At 36.9% G+C, this 15,311-nt stretch overlaps 1 protein-coding gene across 12 annotated transcripts in view; it reads right to left on the bottom strand.

The window, feature by feature from the left end:
- Positions 1–15,311, bottom strand: part of PAM (peptidylglycine alpha-amidating monooxygenase) — a 276,825-nt gene that overhangs the window by 18,821 nt on the left and 242,693 nt on the right. For all 12 annotated transcript variants that reach the window (XM_047851268.1, XM_047851276.1, XM_047851285.1 and 9 more), the window contains 4 exons: positions 4,886–5,002; positions 2,790–2,862; positions 1,626–1,836; positions 995–1,195 (listed from right to left, as the gene is read on the bottom strand). In XM_047851268.1, coding sequence (XP_047707224.1) covers positions 995–1,195; positions 1,626–1,836; positions 2,790–2,862; positions 4,886–5,002 — 602 coding nt within the window. The remainder of the gene's footprint in view (positions 1–994; positions 1,196–1,625; positions 1,837–2,789; positions 2,863–4,885; positions 5,003–15,311) is intronic.

Below are 15,311 nucleotides of genomic sequence, written 5' to 3'. Positions count from 1 at the left end.
TCACTATGAACTTGATCACCCTCTTTTTAAGTGAATGGACTTGCCAAATTTATTCCTTAGATATAAAATAAAAACCAACATGAGAATTTCTTTTTCACTGACATTAATTTATGAGTCTTTTATAACTTCATTACTTATTCCTTGTGGAAGCCAAATTTGCTCCTTATCTGCATACTTGAATCCGTTTATTCCATGTCCTAAATAAATTGGGGGCAGCTTGGGAAGACAGCAGGCATATGCAACTTTAATAAAACAAGAAATGTAAATATAACAGTGGTGGCTACAAATAGTCAATACTACTTTAATATAGGTACACCTATATTTATGAAATATAAAAAATATATAGTTTAGAAATATATTTTCAGTTGTTCAGTATTAATGATTTAAAGAAACCTTATGCAAGTTATTTTGTAATATGAATTAACTGGATCTTATGTCATAAGTTTATATTATTTTTCTGATTTTCTTCACATCAAGAAAATCTATTCTGAAAATAGGAAACAAAATTCTGGATTTTATTGGTCACTCCTCCTGACATTTAAATACAAGCCTCACTTAATTTACATATTTATCTTTGGGAAAAAACTTGGCCACTGCTTTTTAAAAAAAATGTGGAGCAGAAGCATTTTGGATACTGATTTTTCAGACACACACCATCTGTTGATGATGTGTGAAGACAAAATATGAATCATTTAATAACTAGAGCAAATGATCATCATTAAGGAAAAATGAAAATCAATGTTTGGAAACAATTTTTGAATGCATTACACACAGTTAAGTTTGAGTTCTTTCTTATTGCTGAATAAAGAACAGGGTCACCTGAGTTGAAAATGATTTACAAGGCATCTTTACACTAAAAGAGAGTAAGATCTGATAAAGCATCTTCAATCCCTTAATAAGAAAAAAATTATAATAAGAGTATATTAAGATAAGAGAAGTATATTGTAAGGATAGAGGACAGCGTGACAAAATATAACAAATAAAGATGAAATACCTGGTATATATGAAATTGCAAATACGTTTCTTCCAAATGACGCATGCTTAATCTCTCGCACAAATTCTTTGGTGTCAGTTTTAAAACACTGGATTCGACCATTTTCCCTGTCTGCCACACATAATTGGCCCAAATGAGGCACAAGAGCCAAGCTGTGAGGAACCCTGAACTGGCCTGGTTTAGGATTGCTCCCAGAAGATTCTATAGAAGAAAGAAAAATCTCAGCTATACAATTTGTAAAATCACCCAAACCTCTAATGTTAAAGTTTTCTAGTTTTCCAAATTCATGATAGTAAACCATTAAATATTTGGAACCAGGGGAAAAATGAGGTACTAAGTTTGTTCTATAATATCTCTTACCCACAAACACATTACAGATTTTCTCCCTTTTTGGACAAAGTTTTCAGGTTGAGGCATTCTTTTTCCCTCTCACAAGACTGTGTGTGTGTGTGTGTGTGTGTGTGTGTGTGTGTGTGTGTGTGAGAAAGCTGGCAACTGGGTGCGTACAAAGGCCATGCTTTTCCCACTGGAGGGGACAATTAAATCCTAGAGAATGTGAGGGGTGGCCAATCTCTAGTTCCTAGTGTTACTGGCTAAGAATAACAATTGGAGATCAAGTCTTATTGAGTACCTTCTCCCCACTGTGTGATGAACGTTCCAGTTGGTGAAAATTGCACAATCCGACTGTTGCAGTAACCGTCTGAGACATAGATGGTTCCAGTGTCTGGATCCACAGCCACATCAGTGGGTTGACAAAAGTGATTCTGGTCACTGCCTGGTTGCATGCTCCTTCCCAGGATTAACAGAGGGCCACCTTTACTGTTTGGATCCAGTTTGAACACCTTTTTAACAAGGAACAAAAGCCTTACCCACTTCGCATGGTTACTAGTGGCACACTCCTGCCTTAGAAGACTTTCACAGGCAATTATAGTGTAAGCTCCCAGAGATTTATTTAGAGGAAGATACTTTGTAGAACAGGATGGGACTCTAAAGATCATTTGGTCTGATTCCTTCATTTGATAAGGGAGGCCCTTAGACATTAGTAATCTGCTCAAGGTCATCCAGGTAATTAGTGGTGAGGGGAGACTAGTACTTGGATGTCTTGTTCCATCCACCCACCTCACACTTCCTTTTGGGTCTCTCCTTGGCTAATGTAATAATAGTACAATGCTCTCCCGATAATACATGAGCAATAAATGTTTACTGAGATGATGTTTGAAGACTTTTACAGTTATGTCTTCTGAGTTCTAGTTGTGTTTTTTTTTTTTTTCTAGTTTTCATACCTCTTTGCCACTTATTCATAAAATGGATAGTAGAGCTTATCTTCTGAGAGGAAGACTTTAGGCTATTCTGTGATTGAAATATAATTTCCTTTAAAAACAACAAAAATGTTTTATACATAAACATGGATGTACTAAAGACCTTGAAGGATTTATAGATTAAGGTAGTTTAAAACAACAAGTGACAAAACAGAACTAAGACTTGGGGATGCAGGAAAGAAAAGCAAATGTGGAAAAGCCAAGAAGGAGGGTGGGATGGCCTATACAGTGGTCAGGGTGAAGCCTCACATCAGGCCCTTAGGTGTCCCACCAGCCCTGCAAAGAAGGGTGACTCAGTTACGTACATATTAGCTCTTCCTGGCACTGAGTTCAAAAAGAAAAATTTCAGTTTTGGCAGTTGTATTTTCTTGTTATCAACTTCCTGGGTGACAGAAAAATACCCACACAGCTCTAGAGCATATCAAAAGCATAACTCCATGAACTTCTATTTGAATAACTGCCAAATGGAAGATTACCTGATGCAGAGCAACGTCTGTGACCCAATAATTTCCGTCTTTATCTATGCTCAAGCCATGGGGCAAATAAAACCTGCAAAATAAAAATAGTTGTCTTAATTGTACAATTACTCCCAAAGCCCACATGAGAGGAATTTCTTGCTAATTAATCTGTAAAGGTAATATAAATTGATAAATTGATAAATGGGTACCTGCATTCCTAAAGACCAACATAAGTTAAATGAAAATGCCTGTTATCATAGAAACCTCCTTGTGATAAATCTTAAATGGCATTTAATATTTCAAAAATCCATAAGTGAAGCCTACAACCAATTACAAATATTTATTACAAAGTATGGTATATTAAACAACACAAATCACATCAATTTAAAAATGAGTTCAAAGGTAATACTACCATTTTAGAAATGTGCATAAAGCAAATTGTGTAGAAAAATGTAAATGGATTTATATAGTTTGAATAGCTTCAGTATACTTCAAGGTAATGTAATGAATGCCGTATTAATATAAAATATTAATTATATGACTCAAAAGCTTTAAGAGCGTCTCCTAAACACAATAAAACCCAACAGAACATCTTCCAGCAGACAGGGGCTGTGTTCATCTAAGCAAAGTGAAGTGGTGTTCTGGATAATCATTAGAGAAGGTTAATCTATTTAACAAAATCAGTTGGAATGATGTGGGTGGGAGAACTGTAATGTAGACAGAGGCTCACAGGCTTAAGGAACTTAGAATTAACAAACACCTGGACAATATCTTAATGTGGTTTGGTCACATGACATCCAACAATCCACAGGCTGTTTGTCAGCTTCTAGCCTTAACCAAGGTGTTGACACCACAGATTCTTTTTTCATGTGCCAAGATTGGAACACCCTGACCTTGACTAATTGACTGAACTAAATCTGTGTTTTGGTGACTGAATGTGAGAGTTATGATTTGCTTTCAATACAGACTCCCCATGGCTGGCCAGGTTCATTTGGCAACAGTTGCTCTGCCTTTCTCTGATTCCCTTCTGGAAAAAGAATGTTTCTGATTCATTAGTAAAGCATAGAAGAGACAGGTTCAAATACACGAAGTGATAAAGCTGGTATTAGGATTTGGCCCCTGATTCCACCATCTTAGAATCCTATAAAAAAGTATCACCATCTCCATAAGCAGCTGCACTCAGGTGGATGGATGGCTCCCTGGCTTTTCCTGTGCCTAAGCAGATGGAGCAGGGTATAGTTCCTCAAGCTGCCAGGTTAAAATGGTTGAGGACACTGTAAGCAGGTGCCCTTCCTTTCTATGACCACGAATATCAGCCAACTTTTTTTTTTTGGTTGCCAAATGTCATCTAGGAATAAGAGCAAATAATAAGCGGCTTTCAAGGCCAAATTACCTATGCATGCTAAGAAAAGCTAAAAATGCCATTTGTTTAGTCTTCCCTTTGAGATGGGAAGAAGCCTTTTTCCTTAATGTTGATTACTTGATGAGTTTGGTTATGTAACTTTTACGCTGAAAAAATTTTTTTAATCTTCAAATCTAAGCTGACTAGCAGCTCACTTCATTAGCTATGTGTATCAATGGTTCTATGAAGTTTGAGTACCTATTAGAATACCTGGGGAGCTTTAAAAGTACTGTTTTGATGCCTGGGCCTCATTGCAGACTAAATCCAATCTAATTTTTCTGTAGCTTCCCAGGTGATTCTAATTTCAGTTTAGAGCCACCTATTTAGAAAATGAAAGATGGGATGGTCCAATTAGTCGCCTGCTTTCTTAAGCTCTGCTTTTTTGCCACTGCTGTACAATACACCCTTTACAGGACCAGAGCCAGTGACACACTTTGATAAAATATATGCAGCAAGAGCCTTAATAACAACATAAGTAGGGGAGCCTGGGTGGCTCAGTTGGTTAAGTGTCTGATTCTTGATTTCTGCTCAGGGCATGATCTCACATGTGGGATTGAGTCCCGCATTAGGCTGTCTTCTCTCAGCAGGGAGCCCACTTGGGATCCTCTGACTCCCTCTCTCTCTACCCCTCCCCCATGCACTCGCACACGTGCACGCTCTCGCTCTCTCTCAAAAATAAAACATTAAAAAAAAAATAAGTAATTTAACTCACAGATTTTTTCCACTGGACTGTAGTACTGCAGCATTATTTGGATCTATGACAAGAATAGTGTCTTCTTCAATTGGCCCCAGTCCTCTTTGCTGGTAAACAAACATGCTGTCAAAAGAGCTTAAAACAAACAAACAAACAAAAGCATTAGAATGGAAAATAAACCAATGAGAAAGGTCAATGAACTTGAGAAATGCAGACCATTCACTTGAGATTCTAAATACACAGTCAACTGAAGAGCTTAGACTTTGATTTCATTCTTTGTCCTTCACATTTCTGTACCTTTGATTACATATATATGTATACCAATATATATAGTGGTAATTACATACGTAATTACAAATATAATTACATCTGTACCGTTTGACTGTACAACTATGCTGCTCAGAGGGGCCAGGGGAACAATGACATGGGGACTGCCTGGAAATGCAAGGTCTCAGACCCACTGAATCTGAAGTCCATACTTTTCACAAGAACTCCAGGTGATTCATATTCACATGAGAATTTAAGAAATACTACCAAGAACTCTTATTTTTTTCAAAGCTCCTCAAAATATTTTAATTCAATAGCTATTTTCTTTGAAACTACAAAAGGAAGCATAACTTATTTTAACTCACACTGTAATAAGGAAAGTATAAATGATAGCAGGAAGGAATATAAAATATGTTTGCTATAGTATTTGCCATAAGAACCGCATGCAAATACATATATTTTTAAAATTATTTTTTTAACATTTATTCATTTTTGAGAGACACAGTGTGAGCAGGGGAGGCAGAGAGAGAGAGAGAGAGAGAGAGAGGGAGACATAGAATCCAAAGCAGGCGCCTGGCTCTAAGCTGTCAGCACAGAGCCTGACGTGGGGCTCGAACTCACAAACTGCGAGATCATAACCTAAGCTGAAGTCGGACGCTTAACCGACTCAGCCACCCATGTGCCCCAACATGCAAATACATAATATAAGGATATAGTATATAATGTTCAAAGTATTTAAAAAATATAAAACATAAATTGATTCTGGAATCATAAAACTTCTTCCATGAAACAACTTTTCTTTAAGTACAAAATGACCAACTACATAATAATATAAAGCTAAAACAAACATGACAGTTTCTGCTTTTTAATTCTATCTCCCAGGTTATAAAATATTATTGGGGCGCCTGGGTGGCGCAGTCGGTTAAGCGTCCGACTTCAGCCAGGTCACGATCTCGCGGTCCGGGAGTTCGAGCCCCGCGTCGGGCTCTGGGCTGATGGCTCGGAGCCTGGAGCCTGTTTCCGATTCTGTGTCTCCCTCTCTCTCTGCCCCTCCCCCGTTCATGCTCTGTCTCTCTCTGTCCCAAAAATAAATTAACGATGAAAAAAAAAATATTATGAACATATATGTTTATGTACATTTTTTCCATTTATATTTCTATATAAATTGCTGATAGTATCTTTACCTAAATTGGCAATTAGCATAGATACTATATTTATTTCAATTCCTGTTTGGGTAATTATTTGAGACAAATGACAAAGATAAAATCTTGTAATATAAGCTTATATAACAGAAAGGTAAATCTACAAATCACAAAGGGACCAATTTATATGTTAAAGAACGAAGAATTGAATTAGCACATAGTTGAGCAATACATATGTGTATCTACATAAAAATATACACAATATACACATATTTTTCCAGACGAGTCAGTGGATGATCAACAAATATTTCTGTAACAGAAACTATGTGATACAGTCAAAGCTGTAACAGAATTTCCTTTATAGAATCAGACAAAGCTGTGAAAAAACTAATATGTTGTAGTTCAACTGTATAAGCAAAAGAAGAATCTGAATAATATTAACTATTAATGGAGATACATTTGCAGTTTGGAAAGGCAAAAGAGTGCTCAGATCTGTCACAGACCTATTGATTAGGTTGATATTTGATTGGTTGACATTTTTTGTGGAACTTATGTAGAGTCCCAGTAGAAGAATAAAAATTTCAAAATTACATTCTCTTGCCATTAAAAAATTCATCACACGATTATTTGAGCTTCTTGACTGTTAGAGTCTTTGGGGATATTTTCCATGAAAGATAACACTAAGTCCCTGAAGTAGTTCTTATTAATATTGCATTCAATTAAAAACAAAATATTGATTCAACTTTGTCAACCTAAAACTTAAGTAATACTGTTTACATATGCTATTACGTGTAGTTAAAACCACACAGCAGTACCTAGAAAAAAAAATACCTGAGTTTATGAAATAGAAGTAACATCACTAACAAAGTAGATTTTATAAGATATTCATGGGATCTTCATTAAATTGAAATGTGAGGGGCGCCTGGGTGGCGCAGTCGGTTAAGCGTCCGACTTCAGCCAGGTCACGATCTCGCGGTCCGTGAGTTCGAGCCCCGCGTCAGGCTCTGGGCTGATGGCTCAGAGCCTGGAGCCTGTTTCCGATTCTGTGTCTCCCTCTCTCTCTGCCCCTCCCCCGTTCGTGCTCTGTCTCTCTCTGTCCCAAAAATAAATAAACGTTGAAAAAAAAAAATTGAAATTGAAATGTGAAATTTTATTAGAACCAATGTAAGAATGTACAAGGTGTTATTAAGAGACCGGTAAAGGGCAAACATGATGTAATTCTTTAATGAAACACCAAAGAGTTATTATGTATCTGAAACTCTATTTTCAATAAGAATTTCTATACTAAATACATCATAACTATTCTTCTAGTAAACAGTGGCATTGGATTCAACCATCAGTGTTGTTTTCTTTTTCTTCCAACATGTCTATGATATTGGATAGCATAAGGTCAGCATGTCTGAGACTCAGAGTATGCTCTAAGGTTCACATTCATGTACAATAGAATAGTCTCTTCATTTATGATCTGTTTTAAGGCATATTCTTCATTATCTAGAAACATTCCAGTGCTTTATGACAGCACCATAGCAGTCTAAATAATGTGAGAATTATGCTTTCCCTGACTGTAAGGAGTTAAAATCTGTTTCCTCTTTTTTGAAAAGAAATTTTGAATTGAACTGTGGATTCATATGTACTTCTCTCTTCAAAAGTAGCATTTCTCACAACTATAATACAGCATCATAACTAGGATATTTATGGATATTGCTAAAAATCTACTGATTGTATTTAGATTTCCTTTTCCCTTTTGTATTTTCTAAATTTTTCATGTATTCTTGCAGTTTATTGGATTGGGCATGGAACATACTAGTGTATTATTTATCTACTTTGCCCCCACTTGTGAGTTAGTAACATGGAAAGTTACCAGGTCCTCATAGTTCTTACCAAGTGCTATACACTTGATACGTAGTGTTCTGACCCACTACTGATACTTAATAATAGTGGCACTGTATAGTGGCAACAATGCCTACTGTATATCCCGATAAAGCTGGAGCATAACAGACCTCAGCATACCTATAGCTGCACATCAAGAGACAGTCACTGAGCTGATTGGCTGGCCAGTCGGGATCCTTTCATTTGGGATAGTGGAGCTTTGTGCCACTAACAGTTCGTAGTCACACAGGGCAAGGGACAGAAGAAGTTGAAATTTTTCTTAAATGGGAAAGTCAAACATACACATGCACACCAAATCTGCCAAATAAAGTAGTTTATAAATTCCTGTAATTCAAAGAACGGTAACCCTTGAACAGTTCACAAATGGATGTCAGATTACAGAACTGGATATACTGTTGCTATAGCAAACTGCTTATTTAGTGTTCTAAAGCAGCTACCCCACATTATATGCTGCAGAGAAGTCTTTATTTCAACCACATTTAACTTTTTACAGGATATAATAATACCCTGCAAATTTCACACAGTGCCTGGAGCACTGCTGACTTTTGTTTGCTTCTCTGAAAACGCACTCAGTCAAAAAGACTGAACTGTGGTTCATGGGCGGGAATTCATCACTTCTTTATTTTAGCAGTTTGAATCCCCCATTAATAGTTTTGCACATTAGCAGCCAATCAAATAGTTTAGATAAGGCTGAGAAGAAATGCTCTGCTATATTCACACAAAAAATAAACTCCATTAAGAAGAAAATAAGCTTCTGTGCCATCAATCAAAATTAAGGGAATGCAAAATAAATAATAGCAACTGAAGAGAGAAGTATAATATAATGTTGCAATTATATAAATTAAGAAGCTGGAGAGAGAACCATAGGTTTTCTCTTTCTTTCCTTTTATGTTTTAATTTTAATTCCAGTGGAGTTAATACATAGTGTTATATTCATTTCAGGTGTACAATACAGTGATTCAGCACTTCCATATATTACTCAGTGCTCATTTTAAGTGTACTCTTAATTCCTTACACCTAGTTCACCTATCTCCCCGCCCCCCCCCCCCCCCCCGCCACCACCACCTCCTCTAACCATCTGTTAGAACTGTAAGTTTTCAAGTGAGAAAATAAGTGGAAAGATACCCTCAATATTAGGAAAGCAAAGATACACCATATAAAGGCCAGAGTCTTTAAGTGGAATATACTTAAATAATATGTTAAAAACACTCACTTCTGAATATATACACAATGCAAAAAATCTCTGTGAGGAGGAAATTAGGTAGACAAAGAAACCAGTATGACTCTTTAGTGCCCCAATGGACCTAGCATTGGAGACATCACAAACAGGGATGAAAAGAACAAAGAGCTAGGTATTATAGCACCAGCTCTGCTGGGTCACTAAAGCCACTGAGTAGAAGTCACTGAACAAAGTGCTTTTTGTTACTCAATAGAACGAGGCACTTATTAAACTCCTCATTTTTTTGGACTAGGGAACTGCACGTAAAAGGAGTGCAAACATCTTCATGCAGGTCTCAGAGCTAGAAAATGGTAACCAAGGTTCGAACTTAGGTTAGCTGTCTTAATATATATATTAATATATATAATATTATATATATTAATATATATAATATTATATTAATATTAATATATATAATATTAATATATTAATATATATAATATTAATATTATATATGTTGCATATTTGCATATTTATACATATAGTCTTCTCTTAGTAGGACTGACCTCACTGGACTGGAGAATCTCCCTGCCAGTTATCAAATTGAATGTGTGTATGCAAAAGCGATAGAAGAATAGTCACATAACGAAGAACTACAGAAAGTAACATAAATCTGGAAGAAAATGGTTTGAGTGGCAAATGACAATGTGAGAGAGAATGCTAGAATATGGAAACATTCTTTCTGTAGAACCCCTCATGATTTTCTCTCAGATATGAAGGTACTAAGGTACCATTCAGTCACTTTGAGTTCTGTTTTACAGGTTTACTTAATTCTTAAATGAAGCAGATATCTTAACTGAGACTTCAGAAAACCAGTGAGACAAATCTTGAACCGATTTTTCTGAAAGGATGCAGAGAGATTTCTGAAACAATAGATCTTGGCAACATTCCATAAAGCACTGATGAAGACATGTTTTGTGAGCTATTTGGGGGGCAAATGGGAGAATAATCCCAGAAGACCACATATCTAAGAACAAAACTTTGCTAAGCCAACCACTGAACTATTCAAATTTTATAAACAACATTTATGAAGATATGAAAGGCATGTACATCAATAGACTTGATACAAAGCTGGGAGGGACAGCTCATTCTCTGGTTAAATAATATCTATAAATTGTTAAATCTAATGAAGGGAAATATAATTGGAATAAAGTCCTGAATTCAGTATTTTTAAAACACCACATAAGTGGTGCCTGGGTGGCTCAGTCAGTTGAGCGTCCGACTTCAGATCAGGTCATGATCTCACAGTCCGTGAGTTCAAGCCCCGCGTCAGGCTCTGTGCTGACAGTTCAGAGCCTGGAGCCTGCTTCGGATTCTGTGTCTCCCTCTCTCTTTGCCCCTCCCCTGCTCATGCTATGTCTCTCTCTGTCTCTCAAAAATAAATATATGCTAAAAAATAAAAACACCACATAAGTATAAATTTCCAGTAAAAGTTTTAGGAAATGTATTTAAAGATTTTAGCAGATTCAACACACAACAAGATGATATGAATGCTGAATAAGAGTGAATACAAACTTTTTACACTGAGAGATATCTAGAATACACATTAAGGATAGTAATTGCATTGCTGAGCAGATAATACATGAGGTATTGTGGCCACTTCTCCACAAAACACTTTAAAAGGATGAGAAATCAAACTACCTTCAGATGACAGTATCATGTCAGCATACAGACTGGTTGATGGCCTGGGGATACTTATTCCAGAGAAGAGAAGACTTTCTTCAAATGTGTAAGTAATTGCCATGGATAAATGGGAGTAAGTTCACCCTGCGTTAGGTTGTCATGCAGGTGGAGTTAGGAGACTCGGATTTGAGTTTAATGTAGTGAAGAACTTTATAACAGCTAGATGAGTCTCATAATTGGAAAGTATGGCTCATATCATAGGGAATTTCTTGGTACTGAGAGTTCAAGCACTGGATGACTGTGGAAGATCTTCTAAGAGGTGTGTGTACATTAGGCGGGAGATTGGAGGTGAGCTCTCTGGTGCACAGTTGCTCTTCTGGGTGCCCAATGTCTGCTGCCCCACATTGAGCTAATGAAACTTCAATGTTTCTTTAGGTGACCCAACATTCTAAGCCCGCTGTCGGTGTATTTGCTTCTGATGTCAACTCTATTCCTACATTCCAGAGACAGAAGAAAAAAACTCAAGCTAAGCCAAAGAGTGGATTTTTTTTTTTTGCCACAATGACTGGTTTGGAGATAGAGGAGACATGACCTAAGTCAGACCAAAAAATATGCTAACAGACTCAATTTAAGGATTTTCTGTTGACCTGTCCAGGACACAGACTACGTCTGTGAGACTAGTGTGATAATGTGATTCTGAAGCTGAAAGCAGGGACAGAGATCAATCAGGGTGCAGGAATGGAGCTAACCAGGAGAAAATTTGTTAAAAAATGGATCCTAGTGATGTCATCTGGATTACCATACCCTTGAAGTTTTCACTTATACAATCTAATCTATTTCTTCTTTTCCTAAGGTAGTGTGAGTTGTTTTTCTCTCTTACTGAAAGAATTCCAAGTGATACAACTTCCAACTTTCCTTTCCACTCCATGTGGAAAACTTACTAATTGTACAAAGGAAACAACTTTTTAACACCTAAAAATAAGGGGTAAAACCCATGGTTTAGTTAAGTGGGTATGTGATGTGAGTCTTGCACAGTGGAACCAGAACCATAGCTGAGATAAATAAAAGAAAGGCCAGGAAGCAAGATTTGACAGGAGTCTGGATTTTAAGACTGAGACCCAGGAACAGCTGTTACTGAGGCAGGAGCTACCCACCTCCTGCTGGGATGCATTTAAACTTGAAAGAGCTCTAGCTGTGATGCCTCCCTAACACCAGGACAGACCGCAGGCTCTTAAACGTTTCATTACATCCTTCTGATAATAGGCATTTCTTATTGCAACTAGAAGAAGCTTCTTAAAGTAGCCATATTGTAGTAAGAGATGGACAGGAAAGAAAATGGAAATCAAATACTGAAAGGGAGTGATGACCACCTTTCAGGAGGTCAAGTGGTTTATTATTAATTATTATTATTATGATTATTATTATTTCAGTTTGGTTGCCATGCTTATTTAGCATGGTTAAATAGAAGAGTAAGGGGTGATCAGGGAAATCAGGTAGAAATGAAGAGTAATACTACTTATTTATTTTTTTTCAACGTTTATTTATTTTTGGGACAGAGAGAGACAGAGCATGAACGGGGGAGGGGCAGAGAGAGAGGGAGACACAGAATCGGAAACAGGCTCCAGGCTCTGAGCCATCAGCCCAGAGCCCGACGCGGGGCTCGAACTCACAGACCGCGAGATCATGACCTGGCTGAAGTCGGACGCTTAACCGACTGCGCCACCCAGGCGCCCCAAAGAGTAATACTACTTATAAAAAAGTTGATATGATGATATCAAAGAGCTTTGGGTACTAAGTATTAAGTACGGATTATTAATATGAAGCATGCCTAATAGTTAAAGAATGATCACATCCTAAAAATTAGGGGACACAGAGTGCTTAGTTTTAGAGCAAGTCCTGACCTTAAGGAAACTACAATTTTGTGAACATGAGAACTATCAGGATGAGAAAAATTCCAAGGAAGATTAATACAGGATTTCTCACTACTCTATTCAAACAGTGGTAGCAATAAGAATGCAATTTCCTCCCAATGTTTAATGTCCATTGTCTCTCACCAGTACATCATAAATTTTTCAGGAAGGTGCTGTCTTTTTCTTTTTACAATCCTTGGATATTTAATGAGGGAGAACAAAAACTATGTACTTTGCCTATTTTATATAATGCAGCTTATATATGAAGGATCGCTATGCATGACTGTTCAAAGAACGGAGCCTACAAATCCAAATCTATTTTTCTAAAAAAATAAAGAGTAATCCACTTCTAATTCTCTTCATGAATAATAAAGCAGACAGTGGTTAAAAGCAAAGAAGTACGTTCCAGAAGAGAATTTCCTTGCAACCATGACTGAAAAGGCTGCTAGAGGCCAATGGACACTACAAGAGAGACACAAAGAAAGACAGCTAACAAAATTCTTACACCTGAAAGATAAAGATGAATAAGAAAGAAGAAATAGAGATTTAATAAGTTAAACCAGCACATCTGCTCTGAAGAAGTCTTGCATTTTTAACAACACCCTTTTGTTGGTGCCATTTATCGGGATAAACACACCAGGGCTTTGGCACTGAAGCTGGAATCTATTTGCACATGATACTGGTTATCTAGATGAAAGCTAGATGCCAGGAAAAAGCAGTTCTTGAGTGAGGACTAACATATAAGTCACAGAAACTGTTCTTATGTGGCTCTTATTTCAGTGTTGTGTCATCGTCTCCCACCCCAAGCTGGCCTTTACTGATCCCTTCTCCTGTGAAACTGTTCCAGCCTCTGCTGTTGACTTGGAATGAGTATCACATTCAAATGGAGACTTGGACTTTATCCAATTTAGCTTTAGCCAGCTGAAACAGTATCAATGGGAGAAAATGATGCTGTAATTTTCTCCTCTGGTAAAATGTGGCTAGAAATCCATGCAGAAAATGTAGCAATATTCATTAAAACGAAGAATATGCTACAATGAATAGTAATAGTTTGCTTTTAAAAGCACTTGTTAAAATACCATTAGATGTTCAATAATGACTGAGACGATGTAACAGAGATGTATGAATACGAATATTGAGTTCGATTGCTTTGAACTCTGAAGTGATTCCTTTCTCAGATTCCATTTTCAAGTGTGACAACTGGAGAGGACAATTAAACAATAACCAAACTACCAATGTATTGTGAAATGCTGAATGAGCGCCATCTTTACCTGCACAAAGAAAAATACATACACGTTTGTGTGACAGAGCGGAGTAGCACCAGCATAAGTGTAATCAATATCTCTGAAATTAGAGGGAAAAAAACAACTGAACTATTTATGTAGGCTCTCCGTTTTCCAAATGAGACCCTACAGCTATACACTTGAAAGGAGAAGATTCATTACAGTTAATTGTTAGTTTAAGATTCACCTTCATATGCACATTTGTGATAAAATAAATGAATAAATGGATATTCATTACTCAGGAGAGTTAAGATAACCTGCTAGATTTGAGACCAACCTTTTAAAAATGTCATCATGTGAATGTGCTCACAATCCTATACAACCCAATATTACAAAGTGGGCAACTGGGCCAACCCTGGAGTCAGATGAAAACGAAGTGAAGCTCGGTTTTGCCGTTTTCTAACTCAGAGACGTGGGGCAAAACACCTACCTCCTCTTGGTTTCATCTGGAAAATGTGAATGATGGTGATAATAACAGTGCCCAGCTGTTGTAAGGTGATTTAGGTAAACATTTAAAACAGTGACAGCCCCACAGTAAACAATAAATGTTAGACATTTTTAGTCAAAATCCTTCTAAGTAGACAGTGGAAGGTAGAATAAAAGGTTGGAAAGAGAAACCCAAAGGAAAAGCAGGGGAATTAGTCCTTGTGTTATTCTTAAGTCTTTGGTGCTCATAAAAAGAGAAAATTTGAGTGATAAAGTTAATCTGTATGAAAATATAAAGGTCAAGCTACTATTTCTATACATGTGGTGGCTAAACTGGTTCAACCATAATCTCCAGAAGGTTAATTGTTTTCACTGCTGTGCAGCAGTCTGATGGAAAAGAAGAGTCCAACGGTCTTAAAGTGGTTCTTTATGCAGCATGCACACGGAAATAACAAAGTGTTTTCTTGTAGTCAACTAGTAACTTTTCTTAGTTGATCATTTCTCAGGATGCACTTTCTTTGAAGTCTTGAAACGCCTCAGCAAATGTACTCTCTTAACTGTCTTTTAATATTATCCTCCTTAAGAATGTGAAGGTAAAAAAAAAAAAAAAAGAATGTGAAGGTGGCTTCAAGGACAACAGAAGAAAATGGTAAGTAGGCAGAATCAGATTGTCATTGTCTTCTT

This window comes from Prionailurus viverrinus, chromosome A1, assembly GCF_022837055.1.
Source record: "Prionailurus viverrinus isolate Anna chromosome A1, UM_Priviv_1.0, whole genome shotgun sequence".
In the NCBI taxonomy this organism is placed as follows: Eukaryota; Metazoa; Chordata; class Mammalia; order Carnivora; family Felidae; genus Prionailurus; species Prionailurus viverrinus.
This window is presented reverse-complemented; position numbering and strand designations above follow the sequence as displayed.